Consider the following 22,342-nt stretch of genomic DNA (forward strand, 5'->3'; position numbering starts at 1 on the left):
CCCCCCGCGCCCAGAGCCGCTGCGCCTCGGAGTCGGAGCGCGGGTCGCGGAGCGCGGAGCCCGCAGGCGGCGGGAACAAAGCGGCGGCGGCGAGGGCGGCCCAGGCCCGGGACGCGCGGAGCGAGCGACCCGCCGGGCCTTTGTCTCGGGCGGGGCAGGCGCGGCGGCGGCCGGGGGCGCCCCGAGCGCAGAATGCGGCGCGCGGCGGGGCGGATTGCGGAGCGCTGCGGCGGCGGACGGCGGGCAGCCCGGCCCGGGGCCCGCGGGGACTCGTGTGTGTGAACGGGGGACCCGGCGCGCCGCCTGGAGCCCACCCCGCGGCCGCACGTGGGCGGGAGCCGCGGCCCGCGCGGAGCCCGAGGAGGAAGCGGAGGGAGCGCCGCGGGGACCGGGGCGCCCGCTCGAAGCCCCGCCCCGGCCGCCGAGCCCGGCGCGGCCGGGCGGGATGCCCCGCGGCCGCCGCACTTGGGCCCGCGCGCGGCGCTGAGCGGCCGGGGCGCCATGGAGCAGTGGCGGCAGTGCGGCCGCTGGCTCATCGACTGCAAGGTCCTGCCGCCCAACCACCGCGTGGTGTGGCCCTCGGCCGTGGCTTTCGACCTGGCGCAGGCGCTGCGGGACGGGGTGCTGCTGTGCCAGCTGCTGCACAACCTGTCCCCCGGCTCCATCGACCTCAAGGACATCAACTTCCGACCGCAGATGTCCCAGGTGAGGGTCGGGGCGGGAGGGCCGGGGCCCCGGGCGCGCGGGCGCGCACTCGGAGGTCGCCGCCGCCGGCAGTCCCCGGACGGGGGCCGGGCTCGGGGGCTGGGGAGCGGGGCGCACCCCGGGACTCGGGGCCGGCTCCTCCGAGGGGCGACTCCGGGAGGCGCGAAGTTGGCCGAAGTCCCTCCAGCTGAGGGCGCGCCTCCGCCCCGCGGGCACTGCCGGGGGCGCGGAGAGACTCCAACCCGGCGGGGCGCCCTCCACTGCCGCCCGCGCTCCCGGAGGCGGAGGCGGAGGCCGGCCAGGGTCCCGTCCGGCCCGGGAGCTCGCTGCGCCTGGGCCCTCGACCGGCGTCGCGGGGATCCGGCGCCGCACCGGGCTGGACGCGGTGGAGGACGGGCCGGCGCGGCGGGGCTGGGGCGCGGCCTGGGGGCCGCGGGGCGAGGAGCCCGCGGGGCGGAGGGAGCGGGCGGGTCCGGGCGCCGCCCCCTCTCGGCCTCCGCCTCCTCCCGGAGCACCGTGGGCCGAGCCGGCCTCCGGCCCCCACGCCACTTGGCTGCAGGGAGCCCCGCGCCGCTCCCGTTGGAGCCATCGCTGCGCGCCCTCGGGGTGGCTTTGTGGTGGCGAGGCCCGCGTGGTGGCTGTTTGGTAGGAAAATGTCTGCTCCGCCGGCAGGAGCTGCCTTTCTTGGCCCTTTGAAGGGAACTTGGCTCAGACTTCAGCGGAATGGAGGCTCTCCCCCGCCTTTCCGGGGTCCTGGAGCCCCCACCCCAGCTTTGAGGGGCCCCCAGCCTGGGCTGGCCACCCTACCCTGTCGCCCCTTCCTCATGGCCCAGGGCGAACCCAGTGGACAAGGGCCATTCACAAGTGACAGCGGGAAGGGGCTGGGTGAGTCACTGCTTTTCCAGGCTGGGCTGTGGCCTCTGCCCTTTGGCTGCGAATGTGTCTCCACGGAGACGGGGAGCCTCCCCCTCCAGGGAGCAGGGTGAGCGCGGCCTCTGAGGGAGCCCTGGGAGGTCCTGGCCCCTCTCAGTCCGTCATCTCCACCCAGGACCACGGAGTGGGCCGCCCAGAGGGACCCCTGTGGTGCCCGCCCTGCAGCCTGGTCCTCAGGGGTCCCCCGAGCCAGCACCGGCCTTAGCACCATCAGTGCCCGCAGCCCGAGGCCTGGGCCTGGGCCTGGGCCCTGCACAGAGTGCGGTCTCAGATCCCCCCCCCCCCCCCCCCAAACAGGAGAAGGAGGGCTGCTGAGGCGGAGCAGGGCCCTGGGTGGGAGGGCCTGCCCCTGGCTAATGGCAGGGCTGCCCAGGCTTGCTGCTCCTGGCGGGTTTCCACCTAAGTGGCTGGGTGACCAGAGCACAGGGCACAGCGTGGGGTGGGTGGGTGGGTCCACATAGCAGGGCCTGGGTCTGGTGGGCACTGGGTCCTGGAGCTGCCCCTCCCCAGCTGGGGTTCAGGCGGGATGGGGAGAGGGTGCTGGAGGTGCAGAGGCCTCCCGGCTCTCTGGAGCCGTCGGTGGGCACCCCCCTGCCCCGGCCCGGGTGAAGGGGTGTGAAGGGGGCTGGGTGGTAGGAGAACCAGGTGGGTGTCTGTGTGTCTTGTGGCCACATGCTCTGCTTGAAACCTGACACTCACCTCCCAGGTAGGTGACCGGCTTTGGGGCCTCAGTTTCCCCATCTGTATAATGGGGCCATACTAGTAGCCACCTCACAGCCATGTTGTGAGGGTTCAGCGAGGGAGGACAGACGTCCTCGGCGCAGTGCTGAGTCAGCGGCACAATTTCAGGACGGTCACCGGGACACTGTGACTACGGTCCCTCGTAGGACGATGAGGGCTGGCCTCCCCGACCTGCCCTCAGAGCGCGGGGCTGGTCACACCGGTCTCCGCGCGGCTGTTGCAGGCGCAGGGGTGGCTGCAGGTGCTCCGGGAACCTGCGTTTTGGGCCGGGGGGTTAGATGTGGCTCCGCCTGGGTATTCACAACGAAAGAGACCTCGTTTTTACCACGGGTGGCTGTGCAGGGACTGGGACAGGCACTTGGCGGCCCCTCTGTGCTCTCGGTCATCTGGGGAGAAGCTGTCCTCTGGGCCACCGTGGTGGGGCCACGAGAAAAGCCTCAGCTGCCCTTTCTGACGGGTCCTGCGCCCTGTGCCGGGCTGGGCCGGATCCCGAGGGTGTGCCCTCCCTGTCTCACAGACAGGCAGCTACAGCTCAGAGAGGTCCAGTGACTTGCCCCAGGCCACTCAGGTGGTCAGCGGCAAAACGAACTTGAACTTAGGTCTCCCTTCCAGGACCGTTTAAGCAAATGATGGTTTCCAGGCTGCCCTCGGCCGTCCTGCTGGCTTTCTGACGGATGTTCCCGGCCTGTTTCTTGGGTTGTTCATGGCGTTCGTCTGTTTCCAGGGGATGGGTGGGTGGGGAGCGTGTGCCTGTTTCCCGTGGGGACCTGGCTGCTGTGCCGCCGGCACCAGTCTGCAGTCCTGCTCGAAGGCCTCTGTGGCGTCCCTTCTGTTCAGAAGGCCAAGCCGCTTCCCGTGGTGACATCATCTTTCAGAAGGTAGCTTTTGGAGTGACCCCCCCCCCCCCCCGAGTTGATCTCAGCTGGATTATTGGCCCTAAAGGAGCTTAATAGCAACGTGCACTTACTGAGCACCTGCTGTGTACAGGGCCAGGCCCGCGGAGGCTGTCACAGAGGCCCATGCTGCCTCTTTGTCGTGCCCTCCTGGGGTTGGCAGGGTCTGCTTTATTTTTTTTTATTCCAAATGCCTGGCAGCCACCTTGGCTTTAATTAAACTAATTAGGTCTGGCCACAATCTGCTGATGGTAGGAAGGGAGCGCAAGCGGCCGGAGCGGCTTCGGGTGTGTGGTCCTGAGGTTGCTGATGCCAGCAGAGAGCCCTGGCGTTCGGTCCGCCGTCTGAGCCTTCAGGGCACCACCCACCCCGCCTCGTGCCCACACCACTCTGGCGGGTGTCCTCCCGAAGAACAGATTGGGCAGCCAGGCTGTGGGGACGCGGCGCAGACAGGGGCCACCGGGTGTTTCTACCGCTCACACCTCCAGCACAGTGCGTCCCATCCCCGTGTCCTGGATGCTCCAGCCTGCCCCGCCCCCGTGCCTTTTCTGTCCATCATGTGCTGTGGCCCTTGCTGGAAGGCTGGCCCTCCTCTGAGCCTGTTCTTCCTAGAGGGGCTAGTCTGGAGGCCCCCTCCTCCGGGAAGCCCCCTCCGATTTCCCTCGCTTCCATCCTGCTGGCGAGCCTGCTGTTATCCCTAACCCTGCCCTTCCCCACTGTGGTTCAATTTCCTGACCACTTGGGAGCCATACTCTTGCGGGATAGATTTCGAGTGAGGGGCGCCAGCACCCGTGGGTCGTCTGTTCCCTCCCTCCCAGCTGAGTCTTCATCTCTGGGTCCCGCAGGGCCTGGCGTCCCTTGGTCCCTTTGCTCCTTGATCCTTCTCTTGAAGGGGTAAGTGTCAGGCCCTGTGCTGCCTGGCGAGAGGCTGGGTGGGCCGGGCCCAGGAGCTTCCGGGCCAGCAGGGACCCGCGGCGGGTGCTGGCCAGATGCCTGTTGACCGAAAGAGTGGCCTTCAGGTGGCCAGCGAGTCCCCGAGTGCGAGCAGGAGGCTCCTTGGTCCCGAGGCCGGGGTTTGTGACACCGGGCGGCCGGGAGCGGAGACAGGAGGGCTGATTCCAGGGCAACAGGGAGCCTTCTCTTGTAGGCAGATTAAAACAATATATAGGTTTTCGTTGAACTCAGAGGGGGAGGGAGAGGGGGAGAGAGAGACATCAGTGATGAGAGAGAACCATGGTCGGCTGCCTCCTGCACGCCCGCCCCCAACTGGGGATGGAGCCTGCAGACCGGGCCTATGCCCGGACCAGGAATCGAACCCTGACCTCCTGGTTCATAGGTCGACGTGCAACCATTGAGCCACACCAGCCGGGCAACATTGATTTTAAAAATACATTTTATTATGCCCACGTGCTCTCCATAGGGGAGTGGAAATCAGCTCTTTGGGGGTGAAGAGAATTGTTCTTTTTACCCTAAAGCGCAGATGCACACAGTTCAGACAGACTGTACATCTGCGGCATTAAAGTTTCACGCGGGGAGGTGTTGAGGAAGAACGCCCGGAACAGCTCCTTCGGGGGGCGATAATGAAAAGAAACGGGATTTCCCGGGCATTAGCGTTTCCACGCGGCGCCGAGAGCGCAGCAGCCGCCGGAGTCCCGGGAGCCGGCCGGGCGGGCGGGGGTGGGAGAGCAGAGGCCGATGGGCCAGGGTCTGGCTCTAGCCTCGACCCATGAACCGGCGGCCTGGAGCGGCTTGCAGCGCTGTGTGGAGCAGGCCCCGGCGTGGGGCTGGACTCAGCTGCCCGGGTCCCGCAGGGCGTGGGGCGAACTGCTTGTGCGGTCTGTGCGCAGCAGTGGCGAGGTCCGGCTGAAACCGAGAGCGATGGTCCGTTCTGGGTGGAGAGGCCGTGGTGAGGGACCGGGGTCTGGGCCCGGGAAATGGGCGTCTCCGTGCCGGGACTGGGGGCTCAGCTGGGCCCGGGCCTGGGTGAGGGCAGAGCCTGGATGGGGGCCTGACAAGGGGAGGAGCCATGGGGAGCCCCCACCCCAGGCCTCTTTTGAGCCCTTTCTTGCCACAGGGCCCAGGTGGCCGAGCATGTCCCCTCCCTGGAGGAGACCTCCTCCTCCTCCCCGTTCTCCTGTGTTCGGGCTGCGGCTGTGGCCGTGGCTGCCCGTGGCTGCCCGAGTCTGTGGGAGGGTCACCCGGGACAAGCCAGTGCGGGTGGGGCTGGTGCGGGGCCCTGGGTGAGGCAGGTGCCCAGCCCCCAGCCCTGTGGCTGAGGCCTCACCGTGGCCCTCCCTGCTGTCTGCCCCTGGGGCCAGCTCGTCCCATACCCCAGCTGCCACTGCCACCCCTCCCGGAGCGGCCCCGCCCAGCGGGAATCCGTGTCCCAGGCCTTGGGGGCCAGGCGGGCTCTGTCGCAGCTACTCAACTCTGGCCTCACGGCGGGAAGCGGCCGTGGACGGGCTGTGGCCGGTACAATGTGCTTCGGAAAATGAAACCTGAATTTCATATAATTTTTATGTGTCATGAAACACCATTCTTTTGATCTTCCCTCCCCAATCCTTTTAAAAAGATGCAAACCTGTCTTGGCCTATGAGCTGTGCTAAGCCAGGGGCCGGGCCTCACGGAGCCCTGCCCACATCCTCTGCCCTGGTTCCGGGCGCACGGTGGCCCCCCCCCCCCCCCCCGCGCCCTGGGACCCCACCTGGGTGGGACTCGCTGTTGCACCTGCACGTGACCTTGGGTGCTGTCGCTCAGTGGGGTGGCTGCCAGCTCGTCCCTGGGGTGGAGGGGGGTGCAGCCCTGGACCCTCTCAGACCTGGTTCAAGCCCTGCCTCACCTGGCTGTACAAACCCCCACCTCCACCCCCGGGCCTGTTAGCTCGTCTCTAAAAGGGGGTGTCTGACCGAGGACAGAGGTACGGGGGGCCCACAGCTCTCGGCCCAGTGTCTGGCTATGATAGGTGCTCGGTGGACGGAGCACACCCCCAACCCCACCGTGGGGTGCTCTCCTCTCCCTGGACACCCTCGCTTTGGGCATTTTGGCTCTTCGAAGCCTGGGGCTGCGGCTTCTCCCCGTGAGTGCCCCGCCCCTACCCCGCGCCCTGAAACATGGCGGGAGGGAGAGACCTGGACGAGCCCCCTGCCCGGGGTCCCTGAACCTCCCGTCTCAGCGCCTCTGGCCAGCAGCCTGGAGCTGCTACGACTGTTTTGGTTTCTGAATCCAAAAGAGAAAGAACAGCAAACACGGGGGGGCGGCGGGAGGCGGGCTGTCGGGGGTGTGGACTGCCAGCCAGGCTGGGATGGAGGCACCAAACCAGGCTACCCCCCTGCCGGCCGCAGGTTTTGGGGGTGTCCGCACGGCTAAGACACAGCATGTCTGCTTTGTGGGGTTTGCTGTCGTGTACACAAGGATTAGCGTGATTATTTTTCATACGCCTACTCCATGTCCGCCCAGCCAGCGGCAGCTCCTACTGGCTTGTTTTGTTTGGTTTCAGAGGCAGCGTGCACGCGCGGGGTCGGTGAGAGGGGCCGGGCAGGCGGGGGGCCGGGGACAGCTGCCACCCGCCCTCTGTCCCTCTGTCCCTCCTCGGGGCCTGGACTTGCCCCGCCTTCCCCACGCCAGAGCTCCGGACCCATGTCCCCCGCTGGGGAGGGGCTGGCGGATGGTCCTGGTTCCTCACGCTCATGACACCCCCATCCTGAGACCCTCCTCTGACTCTTGAACTGCCCCCGGCCCCAGGGTCAGGGGCACCTGACTCCCTCCCCCGGCCCGGCCTGCCTGCTGCTGGGATGGGAGGGGACCCTTGACAGTCACGTGGGCGAGAGACAGGGCCCTTCCGGGTCTGAGCTGCTGCTCCCGCCGGCAGGATCACGGGGTGCAGGTCTCTGTGCCACAGCACCTGTCGGCCTTGCTCCTGCCGCCTGGAGCCCAGCCCCCATCTCTGCAGGTGTGGCAGGGCCGCGGGATGCCTCCAACTTCCAGTCTCCAGGACGGGGCTGGAGGGGTGATGGGCCAGGAGAGGCCTCCCTTCCAGGCTCTGGACCCGGCGCCGGAACCAGGCCCGGCAGCGTCTCCGCCGAGTGACCGATCGGAAGGCCCCTCCCGTGCGGAGCCAGCACCCGTCCAAGGACCGTGGCCCCTCGGGCCGCTGGCCTCGCGCCTGCACCTCGGTTGCCCCACCTGCAAAGTGGGCATCATTTCCGCTCTTGCTGCCTCGGGGGGCTGGGAGGAGGGCGGCGGGTGTCTGCGTGCCCCTTGCAGGAGCGAGTGACACAGCCGCGTGCCCCCAGGGCGTCAGGAGGGGAAGCACGGGGTTTGCCTGTCACTCCGGGGGTCCCTGCGCTCTGGTGACAAGGCCCGTCTCTGGCGCTTCTTTTTAAAAAAGTTTAAAAAAATAGGTTTTTGTGGATTTCAGAGAGGAAGGGAGAGGGGGAGAGAGAGAAACATCAGTGATGAGAGCGAATCATGGACCGGCTGCCTCCTGCACGCCCCACACTGGGATCGAGCCCGCAGCCCGGGCCTGTGCCCTGACCAGGGATCGAACCCTGACCTCCTGGTTCCTAGGTCGATGCTCAACCGCTGAGCCACGCGGCCGGGCTTCTGGCCCTTCCCAAGGGGCTGCACTGTCCCCGGGAACCAGCGCCGAGGCTTCTGGCCCTTCCCAAGGGGCTGCACTGTCCCCGGGAACCAGCGCCGAGGCAGCCTCGGGGTTCGGTGAGACGTGTGTTTTCTGCTGTGTCTTTGGGAGAATCTGTTTCCCGACATTAGCTAATGACGCGTTGCTGCTGAAACCTTCCCCGCCCTGCTGCTCCCACCCCGATGCTCCCACCCCGCTGCTCCCGCCCCGCTGCTCCCACCCCGCTGCTCCCATGCACTCCGCCGGCCCGCTGCTCCCACCCCGCTGCTCCCATGCACTCCGCCGGCCCGCTGCTCCCACCCCGCTGCTCCCATGCAGTCCGCCGGCCCGCTGCTCCCACCCCGCTGCCCCCGCCCCGCTGCTCCCATGCAGTCCGCCGGCCCGCTGCTCCCACCCCGCTGCTCCCATGCAGTCCGCCGGCCCGCTGCTCCCACCCCGCTGCTCCCATGCAGTCCACCGGCCCGCTGCTCCCACCCCGCTGCTCCCATGCAGTCCGCCGGCCCGCTGCCCCCACCCCGCTGCCCCCGCCCCGCTGCTCCCATGCAGTCCGCTGGCCCGCTGCTCCCACCCCGCTGCTCCCATGCAGTCCGCCGGCCCGCTGCTCCCGCCCCGCTGCCCCCGCCCCGCTGCTCCCATGCAGTCCGCCGGCCCGCTGCTCCCACCCCGCTTGCCCCCGCCCCGCTGCTGAAACCTTCCCTGCCCCGCTGCTCCCGCCCCGCTGCTCCCGCCCCGCTGCTCCCACCCCGCTGCTCCCATGCAGTCCGCCGGCCCGCTGCCCCCGCCCCGCTGCTGAAACCTTCCCTGCCCCGCTGCTCCCGCCCCGCTGCTCCCATGCAGTCCGCCGGCCCGCTGCCCCCGCCCCGCTGCCCCCGCCCCGCTGCTCCCACCCCGCTGCTCCCACGCAGCCCGCCGGCCCGCAGGCTGGACAGGGAGCCTGCAGACATCCCATGAAGGGCCGTGCGTGGGGCCGGGCGCGTCCCGATGGTGTCGTCAGCAGGAGCTGAGGGCTGGGCTGCGGAGGACAGGCGCCTTGTGTGGGAGTCAGTAATCCCAGGCCATAGCCCTCACCGTCCACCGCGGGTGTGCGCGTGTGTACACGTGTGTGAGCATGTGTGTGCATGTGTGTGCGTGTGTGTTCACGGTCTGCCTGGCCTCTGGGGGCTGTGCGGCTTGCTTCTCGGCAGCAGGATGGCATCTCATTTCGGGACTTGGTGTGTGTGTGACAAATCCGAGTGGACTCGGGGGTCAGGTGGCCAGGCGGGGTCTGCCGTCTGTGCTGTGCCCTCGGCCAGAGACCGCCATCTCTGTGCCCGCCTGCGCCCCCGTAAGGCGCCGCCATCAGCTCCTCTGGGCTGTCTGGGGCTGTGTCCACGCTCCCGCAGCGGCTGAGGCCCCGGTGGCCTTGCCCGCAGAGCTCTGTCCACCTGTCTGCTTGGGGAGCCTCGGTCACCTGCCGGCCAGGAGTCAGGACACAGGTGTCCGCCCAACAGCAGGCTCTGCTGGTGCCGGGACCCATGGCTGTGGCTGAGCCGTGCCCTGGACCGGCTCTTCAGCCCCTGTCCTGCCCCCTCCCTTCTGCTCGGGCCTGAGGCTGGGGGTGGTGGTCTCCTTCCGGGTGGGAAATGGGCAGCCGGGCAGGAGGCCAGCATCACGGCCACATCGCCCCTTGGCCAGCAACGTGGCTCTGGCCCGTGGCCTTTTTTCTGCGTTGCCGTCGGGTGGCCCGGGGGCACTGCGGGACTGCCCCTGGGCTACCTGTCGTGGTGGTGGCCAGCGGTCCGGCCAGGACAGTTTCTCCTTCGAGGGCACTCAGCCCCCTCCGCCATTCGTCCGGCACGCGGAGTCCCCTGCCACGCGGTGCCCGCTCCGGGCCGCCCGGCGGCCTGGCGATGCCGAGATGGTCCTCGTTAGTCACACCGCTGGAGGCTCCCAGCCCGAAGGCGAAGGTGGGGGGGGCAGTCATTGTCACCCACTAGGAAACGGAGGCTGGGAACAGCGCTGCGGCAGGCTCAGCGCCTCTCGGGCGCCGAGGGCTCCTGGGTGCGGATTTGTGTCCCTGCGAACACTCCCCGGTGGTCCCTGTGCTGGCAGCCACTCTTTCTGCTTCACCCGTGTAATAAGGCATTTTTTCTCGCAGGAAAGGGAGGGTAGAATTTTCGCACTCCACTCCCTTCTCATGCAGATCGGCCCCGGGAGAACCTGGCCTGTCATCTCTTCGGGTGTATTTTGTGCTAATTTAGCTGCTTAAACGAAACATCTGTTAGCCAGCCCGGCCGGGAGGGCAGCTGCAGGTGGGACCGGAGGGGGGCGGGGCGTGTCTCCCGTGGGCACAGACTCGCCCGCAGACCCAGAGAGGCCACGCCGCCACCCAGGGTGCAGGGGCGCCCAAGCGTTTGTACTTGTCCCCTCGGGCCCCTGAGGACAGCAAGAACTTGCTTGGGTGAGGTTGGACCAGAGGCCAGCGGTGGGCCCCCCAAAATGGGAGGCACCCGGCCCCTCACTGCCAGTGTTGGGGCTTGGCCACGGCCAGGGCTTAGGGGAGAAGCGGCTTCTGTCTGCACAGTCCCCACGTGCCCAGGGGGCCCGGAACCTGAGCCTGTCGGCGTGGTGGGCAGGAGCCAGGCAGGGCCGGGGCCCACTGTGGCCGTGGCTGTGTGGCCATGAACAAGCAGCTGCTCTTTCTTTCTTTCTTTCTTTCTTTCTTTCTTTCTTTCTTTCTTTTTTTTTTAATGCATCTTTATTGATTTCAGAGAGGAAGGGAGGAGAGAGACATAGAAACATCAGTGATGAGAGCGAATCATGGATCGGCTGCTCCTGCACCCCCCACACTGGGGATGGAGCCCGCAACCCTGGCAGGTGCCTTGGCTGGGAATCGAACCCTGACCTCCTGGTTGCTACATAGGTAGATGCTCAACCACTGAGCCACGCCGGCCGGGCTGACCAAGCTGCTTAGTGATGCCCTCCCCCGCAGTGCCCGGGTCTCAGTGGCTCCTGTGTGCAGGGGCTGCTGTGTGACCGCCGTGGGCCGCCCCTGGCTGCCGCGGGCGTGAGCTCCTGCTGGCTGGTTCCCACCCTTCACTCTGGACAAGGCTGCCCTGTGTGGCATGCGCTTTGGGGACCAGCTGAGTCGCGTGGTGTAAAGATCACGCCGGGCACAGGTGGGTTCCCGTGGAGGACACCGGGTCCCAGGGTCACTTCAGTTGTGGTTGGACTCTGGTGTGGGGGAGCTGCCCCTCTTCTCCAGGGCCTGCCTTCCCCGCTGCCTTTTGGAGCTGTTTCTTCCTTTAGGGTTGGCCAGGCCTCTCACCTCCCCCAGGGAGGCTTCCAGGATTTCACCAGCTCTCCCTGCAACTCCTATAGGTCCTCTGGACCTTCCAGTTCTCGGGGAACATTTATTGAGCAACGACTCAGGCGAGGGAAAGATGGGCGAGACCTGGCAACTCCTTCGAGGGGTTCGGAGCCCAGGGTGAGGGAGCAGAAGGGGTCCAGGAACCCCGGAGCAGCTCATCACCAGGGGAGGGGACAGGAACTCAGAATCACAGCTTCCAAAGGCTCTAGGGAAGCAGGGTGGTGGGGGGTGGGGTGGCTTCATCCTGGGGTGCTGAGGAGCCCGGGAAGCGGGTAGAGGACACCGTGTGCCTGGATGTGGCTTCAGGAAGTCCCGAAGCGGCTGCGGTGCTGGGAATGGGTTGGGGGCCGGCCTCGAGTCGGCGTCCGGGCGGCTGGGAGGATGCGGTCACCAGGCAGGAAAGCTGATCAGCCTGCACTGAGGGGCGGGGGGAGCGAGAGGAGCGGCTCCAGGAGCGGCTCCAGGGCCGGCCAGGGCTAGCACCCCACCAGGCACGGGTGATGAGGGGGTGCCTGAGGCTGGGCCGGGGCAGTGGCCCTCCAGATTCAGCCCTCGGGCTGCGAGTCCGCGGTTGGCCGGTTGGCCGAGGGCCCAGGGAAGGCGGCCCTCCCAGCTGTCCTCGGATCCGCCCGGCAGGGCGGCAGGAGGGACTCAGCCCCGCCCGCCCTGTCCTCCGGCTGCCTCGGGGCTTCCTGCTGCCTTTCCGGCCGGGGCGGCTGACCGGCCGACCGACCGCCTGGCCCGGCGGGACTCTGCCCAGCGCGGACTTCGCTCCGGCTTTCCCTCCTTTCTGATGATCTCTCCCGAGCCGGCAGCTTCGCCTTCAGAAACGCACACTTCCTCGAAAGCCCACACACAGGAGCGCGCCTTCCTTCCTCCGGTGGGCGCTGGGGCCGGGCGCGGGGACCCAGCTCTCGGGGCCTCTGGCCGCCCAGCGAACTGCCGGAGCCCCCAGAACCTGCTTGTTGTGTTAAAGTGGGTCCTGCCTGTGGAGAGAGTGGTTTTTCCTAAAAGGGCCTGGCCTCAGGTTGATGCCTGGGGGCGGCGTTACTGCCATTGATCCGGGGAAGCTTCCATCAGAAACAGCGGCGACGGGCGTGAGGGGTCCCTGGCCACCTCATTTCTCAGCGAGGAGCTCTCCGGGCCTCCGGGGGGCCGCACACAAGCCTCTCCCAGCCCCGCCCCGGGTCGGAGGGTCACCCCCCTCCCCTTTTCCCACCTGCCCCACGACGGACTGTTCTCATGTTCCAGCACCTCTGACGTCAGGTGCCTCGGAGCCTTGAAATCAGGGCGTGTGGAGTGTCTGGGGCAAGTGCTTTCCCGCCTCCCCCCCCCCCCCCACGTAGATGCCTCAGGCGGTGCCTCACCCTGACCCGCCTTCAGTGTCGTGAGATGCAGCATTTTACACTCTGGTTTTTTTAAAAAGAAATTATATATATATTTGATTCCAGAAAGGAAAGGGGGGGGGGGAGAAGAGAGAGAGAGAGAGAGAGAGAGGAGGGAGAGAGAGAGAAACATCACTGATGAAAGAATCAATTGGTTGCCTCTTGCACCCCCCACGCGGGATCGAGCCCGCAACCCGGCATGTGCCCTGATCGGGAATCGAACTGTGACCTCCTGGTTCCTAGGTCGACGCTCAGCCACTGAGCCACGCCGGCCAGGCCGCACTCTGGTTTTCGATGGCTGCCTGGAGTCCGGATGGTCCAGAGGTGATGCCACCATATTGCTCTGTGATTGGGCACCTTTTCATTTTAAAAAGCGGGAAATGTTTAAAAATTGATCTTAGAGAGGAAGCGGGGGAGGGAGAGATCAGCTGCCTCCTGGACGCACGCTGACGGGGATGGAACCTGAAACCCGACTGGGAATCAAACCCGTGACCTTTCTGTGTGCAGGATGGTGCTCGAGGCAACAGGCCCGCCAGCCTGGCCAGCCTGCCCTCTTACAAAGCCTGCGCTGTTGTCCCCGCCACGGGGACGGCCACTCTCAATGCTCCCTGTGGAACGGCCGGCCCAGCTGGCCGACGGCATGGCGCCCTTTTCCAAGGCCAAGTCTGAGGCAGGGGCCCCTCCCTTGGTGGGCCCGGGCTCAGGAGGCCAGGGCTGTGCAGTCCGGGCCCAACCCGGATCCTCCCTGCACGCTGGTCCTCACGCCTGCCCCCCGCCCCCCGCCCCCTTGTGGGTGGTCCGGCCACGCTGGTCAGCTCTGGCCGCTGCCTGTGCTGAGGGCTGGGGTCCCCACGGGGTCGGTGGTGAACGGATGCGCCGTGGGGATGCGCTCTTCACCGGGCTCGTGGTGGGGCGCCTGTGAAGCTGGCCTCGCCTCCCGTGTCCCCTGGACCTGCAGGTGGAAGGGCCAGCCCTCTGTGTGTCATCCGGTCTGCGATCTTTCTGCCCCCAGTGCCAGGGCCTTTGCTCCAGGAAATAAACAGTTGCCTTTAAATAATCCACAGGCTGCTTATCGGTGGGAACGATCAATACAAAAATAAAAGCAGCTGTCGGGCCGGGCTGGTGTGGCTCAGCGGTTGAGCGTCAACCCGGGAAACAGGAGGTCCCGGGTTCGATTCCAGTCAAGGGCACATGCCCGGGTTGCAGGCTCAATCCCCAGTAGGGGGTGTGCAGAAGGCAGCCAATTGATGGTTCTCTCTCATTCTTGATGTTTCTCTCTTAGTCTCCCTTCCTCTCTCTCTAAAAATCAATAAAAACTTTTTTTTTTTTTTAAAAGTGGCCATTGGCGGAAGCCAGACATAGGAAAAATAATGGTGCTTTGTCATCTAAGCCACGGACGGTGAAGGGAGGCGGGCGTTCTCCACACAAGGCCCTCACCCCAATGCAGCAGGACTCCGCTAAGGTCACCAGCTGGGAGGGACCGCGGGACAAAGCGAGCAGCCGCCCAGAGGCACGGGTGCAACGGCAGGACCCCTACTGTCTGGGGGTGGAGGGGGGGTGGGAGGAAGGATGAAGCGCATCAGCGTAGATGGCCACAGGGTGAGGGGCCACAGGGTGAAGGAGAGACAGGCTGTGGGCAGCCCAGGGTTCCATTTTTATGTTGTTTGTTTGGTTTTTTTGTTAATCCTCAGATGGGGATATTTTTCCATTGATTTTTAGGGAGAGTGAGAGAGAGAGGAAGAGAGAGAAACACATCGATGGGTTGCCTCCTGCATGAGCTGCGACCAGGGCCCAGGCCGGGGAGGAGCCTGCAACTGAGGTACGTGCCCTTGACCGGAATCGAACCCGGGACCCTTTGGTCCGCTGGCCGACGCTCTATCCGCTGAGTCGCACCGGCCAGGGCCCGGGGCCCGGGGCCCATTGTTAGCTCTGCTGTGTGCCCTGGAGGAAGTCGCTCGCCCTCTCTGCGCTGCAGTGCCCTCACCTGTGTGATGGGCCACAGCTGCTCCTCACAGGAGTGCGGGGTGATGGTGTGTGCGCCCTACGACCTCCCTAATCAGCGCCCTGCCTCGCCACCCTCCCCTCCCCCAGCCTCCGGGGCGGGCACAGGCCCCTCTGGACCTGTCGCACGGACCCCTGCTCTCCTGTCTCCTTTCCATCCCAGCGTCGCATCCAGCAGGAAAGGTGTCACACACAGCGATTTTCCGGAAGGACTTTGGCAAAGGGACTGTTGACAGGTGTGAGCAGGGCCAGACCAGGGAGGTGGCACCCCGAAACAGACCATCCAAGGCAGTGGCTCTCAACCTTCTGGCCCTTTAAATGCAGTTCCTCATGTTGTGACCCAACCAGAAAATTATTTTCGTGGCTGCTTCATCACTGTCATGTTGCTACTGTTATGAATCGTCATGTAAATATCTGATATGCATGATGGTCTTAGGCGGCCCCTGTGAAAGGGTCGTTCAACCGCCAAAGGGGTCGCGACCCACAGGTTGAGAACCGCTGATCCAAGGTCTCAAGGGGGCGGGGCCACGTAAACACGCGGAATGGGCAACTGAAGGGGGGCTGGGCCGTGTGATTGGCCAGAAAGCGCGCACGTGAACAGGGGGCGGGGCCACGTGATCAGCCGGAAGTGTGCACACGAACAGGGGCGGGGCTACGTGATTGACCGGAAGTGTGCATGTGAATGGGAGGGGGGCACGTGATGGCCGGAAGTGCACGTGTCAACGCAGGCTGGGCCACGTGATCAAGCAAGACTGGGCAGTGAAGGAGGGGGTGTGGCCGTGGGATCAAGCGAGAGTGGGCGTGGGAACGGGGTGGCGGGGCCCTGTGAACACCCGGGAGAACGGGAGGACAGAGTCGGGGGCGGGTGAGCCCCCAGAAGCTGAGGAGGCAGGAAGAACCCTCCTCTGGAGCCTCGGGGAGCACAGCCCCGACACCCTGATTTCAGATTCTGGCCCAGGACGGGGAGAGTGCGTGTTCCTGTTGGTTGAGGCCAGTCTGCAGTCATCGGAGCTGCAGCCCCAGGACATGGACCCCTCCCTGCCCCTCCTTTTGGGGCTTTGGGTTTGGGGAATGGCTGAGCCCTGTGCCCCGGCAGTGGGATCCCCGAGACCTCTCGCCGCAGAGCTCCCAGGGGGACCCCTCCCTGTGTCTGTCTGTGCCTGGGCCCTCCTCGGCAGTGACAGTGCAGTGGGTGCACCAGGCGGGCTGCTGGGTGGGAAGTGCAGGCCCCCCGAGCCCCGCCCGCACCTCCCGGCCTCCCCCTCATGAGCCCAGCCTGGGCCTCGGCTTCCTGGAGCACCTGGGGTGACAGGAGCCAGCACCTGGGTTGTGGTGCTCATATTCCAGATGCCAAACAGGTTCAGAGAGGGGGAGCAGAGGTCCCGAGCCCCAGCCCACCTCCCCCGTCACTCAGCCCAGCTCACAGGCGGCTCCCCCAGCTGCCGCCTGGTTGCCATGGTGTCGGAGGAGGAGATTTCTGAGAAGCGATCCAAAATACAAACCAGCGGCCCCTCCTTCCTCATCCCTCTCTCCTGCTTCAAAGCCTCCTTTTGTGCAGGGGGGCGGGGCCCATTCCTGGCCAGGCAGCGGGAGCACAGGAGGCCAAGGAGGCAGAGGGTCCAGGTGGAGCAGCGGTTCTCAACCTTGGCTGCACATTAGAGTCACCTGGGAGAGTTTACGGAGATTCCCAGGTGATTCTAATGTGCAGCCAAGATTGAGAACCGCTGAGGCAGAGGGTTCTGTGCCCCACCCCACCCAGGAGGTTTCCTGGACCCGGCTCCATGGCCCCCACCGTTCTCAGGCCAGGCGGCTCTGTCCTGCCTCCTGCGCACAGGCAGTTCTCTCCACCTCGACCCCAGAGAAGTGGCCCCGATGGAGTGAGGGGCCTCGAGAGCCCCCGGAGGAACCCCAGGAGGAGGACGGGACGGGGCCTGAGCCACGAGTCAGACAGACCCCCGCTGCACATTATCGAAGCAGCGAGGATAACTTTAAAAAGAAAACTGAACGCTGGCACAAAAAGTTCACCGTCAGACGAGGCCCTCCGCGAGCTGTGCAAGGCGGCCGGCCCCCCAGCGCTCGCCCCAAACGGTGTCCAGTGTCTCCCATGGGGGTGAGGTCATCGCTGAGCTGGGGGAAGGGGGGGTGCAGAGGCCCAGCCGGAGCCGGCGGGTGGGTGGGGGCGCTCCGCTCTGTGGGTGGAGGGATGGGGCAGGAGGGGGCCGGGGCAGGTGTCCTGACCTGTTACTCACCTGGCAGCCCAGGTGCCCAGGGGAGGGTGAGTGGCCAGCCCCGCTCTTCAGAGGCCCCGGGGGAGGGGGTTCCTTTTTGCTCGCCCCTCTCTGTGCCCAGCTGTGTGTTCGGGAGCCTGTGAGGGTCAGAGAGGGGCTGGTGGGTAGAGTGTCCCAGGACCGAGCTGTTAGGAGATGGGGGGCGACGCTGGGGCTCTGCACCCACCCCTGTGGGGTGAGGAGTCGGGGAGGGGGGCTTCGGGGGACACCATTACCCACTGTAGGCCCGGGGGTGGGTGCCCTGGCACGCTGCTTCAGGCTCGGGGGTTGTGAGTGGCTTTTGGTGGCCCAACCCCGAGAGCTCGGGGGTGACCTGTCCGTGTCTCTTAAAGAGGAGGTGCCGCTGGCCAAGAAGTTCCCCAAACGCTCAGCGTGGGGATGGGAAACAGGAAACGCAACCCGCGCCACACTGGCCTGTGGGCACCAGCTGCGGGGCCGCCGCGCCCCACTGGCCACTCTCCTCCCTGCGTCCCTTCGGCTCCGCGTGGGGAAGGGGGAGACGCAGCCGGTGGCCCTGCCTGCGTGGGGGTCCTGGACATCCCTGGGTGTCCCCGTCACGGGTCTCCCGAGGCCGGGCCAGAGCGGACGGGGGTCCCAGGTCTTCCATGGGGTCTGCGACCTGGACACCAGCCTCCCAGACCCAGGCTCCGCTAGGGAGACCCAGGCCACCTCCGGACAAAGCTGTGGGGAGAGCCACCGGCCCGTGACAGCGCCGTCTGGCTCCTCAACGGCCCAGCCGCCTGGACGCACCCCTGGGGAGGACGGGGAGGGGCAGGAGGGGTGGCTGCTGGGGCGCACGATGGGTTAGTGATGTGGGGGGGGGCAGTGATGAGGGGACACTCTTGTCCGCCCCCTGGGGGGCGTCTGTGCTCAGCCTTGGAGCCTGCGGGGGTACCCCACCGGGGCTGCCCCCTCCTCTGCGCCCCCCAGGCCAGCGGAGCAGCCGCACGGAGGCCCTGCCCGCTCCCGCCCCCTTGGTGCCGCCGGGGGGCTTCGTTCCCTGGACTGGCGGTGCAGGCCCCAGGGGCCCATCTCCCCAGGGAGCAGCAGCTCGCTACGCTCCAGCCCCCGTGGGCCGGACCCCTTTGCTGATCGCGGTGCTGCAGGGTTAGGTGGCCAGTGCGGGGAAGCCCCGCCCTCCCCTGGCCCCGCCCCCGGACTCGCCCCGCCCCTTCCCCCTGGCCCCGCCCCCTGCCTTTGCCCAGGGGCGCTGGTTCCTGACGTGCGGACACGTGGGGAGTCATGGGCACTGCTGTGGAGTGGACCCCCCCCCCTCCACGCACACACACACACCCCCGGGGGCCGCCTCCCGCACGTCCCCAGGCGCCCGCCGCTCTGGGCTGTGTCCGGTGGCCGAGGCCTCCGAGGACGGGAGGCAGGGAAGTGAGTCCTGAGTCTCTTGTGATTTACAGCCTAAATCCCCCACAGACCAGAACCTTCTCAGCTCTGAGCTCCCCACGCGCCATGACGCTGGCTTTGAGCAGGCGGGGTCTCCCCCAGAGGCCTCAGAGCCCCCCACCCCTTCCTGGGGTTCTTCCCTGGGGTAGAGGAGCAGGGAGCAGTGACCCCGCGGAGGAGTGTCTGCAGGTGAGGGCCCAGGGGTGGGTCATGTCTGCTCCCACCGCCCCTCCCCCCCGCCCTCCCCCATGCCCTGGAGTGGCCCTAACGAAGTTGCTACAACAGAAATTATTCTCTTGCCGTTCTGGAAGCCGGACGGGGGGTGGGCAGAGGTCCAGGCCTTGCTTACTCCAGAGGCTCTCGGAGGGACCTGCTTGCTTTCCTTGGCTTGTGGCCACAGCACTGCAGCTCTGCTCTGTCTTTGGCGGCCTCTTCCTCACTGTGTCTCTCTCCTCCTTTGTCTCTTAGAAAAATACGGTTGCCCTAGCCAGTGGTTCTCAACCTTCCTAACGCCGCGACCCTTTAATACAGTTCCTCATGTTGTGGCCCCGACCATAAAATTATTTTCGTTGCTACTTCAGAACTGTCATGTTGCTGCTGTTATGAATCGTCATGTAAATATCTGATATGCAGGATGTATTTTCATTGTTCGCGACCCACAGGTTGAGAACCGCTGATGGGCTCAGTGGGTAGAGCAGCGGCCTGTGGACTGAAAAGTCCCGGGTTCAAGTCTAGTCAAGGACACCTTGGTTGCAGGCTTGATCCCTGGTCCTGGTCATCCCGTGTGCAGAAGGCGACCAATGGATGTGTCTCTCTCACACCAATGTTTCTCTCTCTGTGTCTCTCCCTTCCTTCCGCTCTCTCTAAGAATCAATGGGAAAGTATTCTTTGGTGAAGATTAACATAAAAAAATTTAAAAAAAGACGTGCTCTTTGGATGTGGGCCCCCTCTAACACGGGATGATTCCATCTTGAGGTCTTTATCTCCATTCCAAGTGCAAAGATTTTTTTTCAAATAAAGTCCGATTCTGGAATCCCAGGAGTGGTGATGTGGACAAATCTTTGGCTTTTCCTGGCGGGGGGGGGGGGGCACTTTAACCCACTGCACCCTACTTCCTCTCTCTTCTGTCCGGCATTCTCTGGGTACTTGGTGCCTACTAGCCAGCCTGGGCTCCTGGCGGGGCGGGGCAGGGCGGGGGTGTGGGGGCTCGGCCCTGCTGAATGGCCGAGCTAGAGGATGGCTTACCACCCTGCTGTGGGCGGTGGGGACGGCACTGGGTGCTGTTGGACCGGTGGGGTCAGACCGGACCTGGGTTCAGCAGCTCGGTACTTGGGTTCTGGCTAAGAAAGAATTCAGAGCCAAGACTCCGACTATAAGAGAACATGTATGGGTAAGTCACCTGGGTAGGAAAAGTGATTCCTAAAAGAAATGGGCTTAGGAAACAAGGTGCGGAGGTAGAGGAAGGGCCCTTGGAGCTTGGGAGTCAGGCAGCTGATGGTAACGCCAGGGGGGCGGGGGGGGGGGGCGGGGGAGGGGACAGGGAAAGGAAAAGGCTCAGCCTGCTCCCTGGAGGGAGAGGCACTGGGCCCTCTGCCCTAAGGGTTTAGGGGGAGATGTTAGGGGAGGCCCCAGGAGGAGGGCGCAATAGCACCGTCCGCTGTTCCAGGTGTGTCCACTCAGGGCCTGGTCTCCACTGATTGACAGGCGTCTCCACTGATTGACTGGCAGGCGCCAGGGCAGGGTCATTACCCAACGCAGCTGGTCCTGAGGCAGCCGGGGCTGGTTTAGCTGCTTTTCTGGGCCTGGAGCTGCCCTACAACCGAGGCCTCGATGTTATCTCCGGGGAAGGTCAGGGGGTCCAAGCCACAAGGCCCGCCACGTGCTCGGGGAGGAAGAGTCACCCTGGGGCGAGGTCCCACCCTTCAGCCCGGCCTTGCTAGGCACCTGGGCTTTCCACCCTGTGACCTTCCCTCCCAGGCCAGCCCTGTACCTGGCTCTGCTCAGGCCTGTCTGCCTGCCACACCCGGGGGTGGGGCGGTCTCAGCAGTTCAGTTGGGCCGAGGAGGGTGGGCAGAAGGGGGCGGGGGAGCGTGGAGGAGAGGCGGGTGGGGTCTGGACCCAAGCTCCCAGCTGTGCCTCTGGCCGTGCGGTGGTGAGGGCCTGCCTGAGGGCACGGGGGCAGCAGGGTCTCCCTGGTGCCTGGGTTTGCCACTTCCATCCCCCCTCCCCACGGAGGAGGCTCCCCCCCCCCCCCCCGAGTATTTAGTCCCCGCTGGGCTGCCCCTGGGTCTGCAGCTGGTGAGCCTCGCTCAGGTTCCCACCCCACCCCGCCCCGCTCCGCTGCCCTCTCACTTCCCCTGGCCAGCCCTGGCCCTCGTCTCGAAAATAACTCGGGGTGGGGGTGGGGGGGCAGGCACGTTGCTGGCTCAGCCAGGGTACCCAAGGGCCGGCCTCTGCCTTTTTTTTTTATATTTATATAAAATATAAATATATTTTATATATTTTTAAATATTTTTTATTTCAGAGAAGAAGGGAAGGGGAGAGAGAGATAGAAACATCAGTGATGAGAGAGAATCATTGATCAGCTGCCTCCCACACGCCCCCTGCTGGGGATCTAGCCTGCAACCCGGCCGGCATGTGCCCTGACTGGAACCGAACCGTGACCTCCTGTTCATAGGTCGATGCTCAGCCCCTGAGCCACGCTGGCTGGGTGCGTCTTCCTTCTTGGTGTCCCGAGGCGGGACAGCCGTGTGAATGAGGGATGAGTGAATGAATGGATGATGAATGAAGGAAGGAAGGTGGGTGATGGGTGCCCAGGGCTTTCCGAGGTCCTGGTGGCTCAACCATTTCTATGACATGGTCCTGTTGGGGCTGAAGGCTCTTGGACTGGGGCAGGGTGTCTGGTGGCCCCTCGCCGCGGGGCCTGGAGCAGAACAAAGCTGGTCACTGTCCTGCAGATGCGATAGTGAAACTGGAAGCTGCTGGAGTGCCGTCGGGAGGGGGTGGGTGAGCATTGCGCGGCCCAGGCCGGGGGACAGTCCCTGCACGGCGGCAGTGCCAGGACTCAGGGCTGGGTGTTATTCCCAGCAGTCAGTTGTGTAAAAAACAAACAAACAAACAAAAAAAATGCACAAAAAACCCCCTAAAAGAACAAAACCTCAAGAACCCCCAAACCCCTGCAGAGTCAAGAAAATGGTAAGTGTTGCTTTAGGGAGGGAGATGTGGTAGGCTTTTATTTGATTCCACCTCCCCCCTTATCTACAGAGGAGTTTCTACCTCGGGAGAAAAGACAAAGATAGGTTTTGTGCCCTGGGGCGACTCCTGGGCACACCTGCTGTTAAAATCAACAGGAACTGCCCTGGCTGGTGTGTGGCTCAATGGTTAGAGTGCCGGCATGCCCACCGAAGGGTCCAGGGTCCCATTCCCGATCAAGGGCAGGGACCTGGGCTGCAGGTTGGATCCCCAGCCCCAGTCGGGGCACGTGCGGGAGGCAACCAGTCAATGTGTCTCTCTCACATCGACGTTTCTCTCCCTCCCCGTCTTCCCTCCCTCGCTTCCACTCTCTCTAAAAACCAATGGAGTCCGGCCGGTGTGGCCCAGCAGTTGAGCATTGACCCAGGAACCCAGAGGTCACCAGTTCAATTCCCTGTCGATCTCGGGGGGGGGGGGGGGCTCTCAATGTATTTATCTCTATCCCTCTCCCTTCCTCTCTAAAAAAAAAAAATTAAAAGAATTTAAAAAATCAGTGGAAATAATAGCCTCGGGTGAAGATTAACAAACAAATCAGTCCTAACTCGTTGGCAGCTGGTGCAGGGGGCGGCCCCCAGTGCCAGTCTGGGCCCGTTTCCCCACCTAGTGAAGTGGTGATTGCTGTCCCAGCCCAGAGAGCCCCCGAGGGGCAAGGCCTGGACGGGAAGACCAGACAGACCCCCGGAGACCCCGGCAGCGGGAGCCCCTGCCGACTGCTGAGCCCTGGGTGCCCCAGTTCCCCTGAGGACTGCCCTCCCCGC

At 65.1% G+C, this 22,342-nt stretch overlaps 1 protein-coding gene across 5 annotated transcripts in view; it reads left to right on the forward strand.

The window, feature by feature from the left end:
- VAV2 (vav guanine nucleotide exchange factor 2) overlaps positions 1 to 22,342 on the forward strand; it is a 102,090-nt gene continuing 79,748 nt past the window's right edge. For 4 of the 5 annotated variants that reach the window (XR_004971097.1, XR_004971098.1, XM_036329190.1 and 1 more), the window contains exon 1: positions 1 to 705. Coding sequence is in view for 3 of the 5 variants with exons in the window: in XM_036329190.1 (XP_036185083.1) it covers positions 502 to 705 (204 nt within the window). In the remaining 2 variants the exon portion in view is untranslated. The remainder of the gene's footprint in view (positions 706 to 22,342) is intronic. The other variant, XM_036329188.1, reaches the window with a different exon arrangement.

Source organism: Myotis myotis, unplaced genomic scaffold, assembly GCF_014108235.1.
Source record: "Myotis myotis isolate mMyoMyo1 unplaced genomic scaffold, mMyoMyo1.p scaffold_m19_p_12, whole genome shotgun sequence".
Lineage (NCBI taxonomy): Eukaryota > Metazoa > Chordata > Mammalia > Chiroptera > Vespertilionidae > Myotis > Myotis myotis.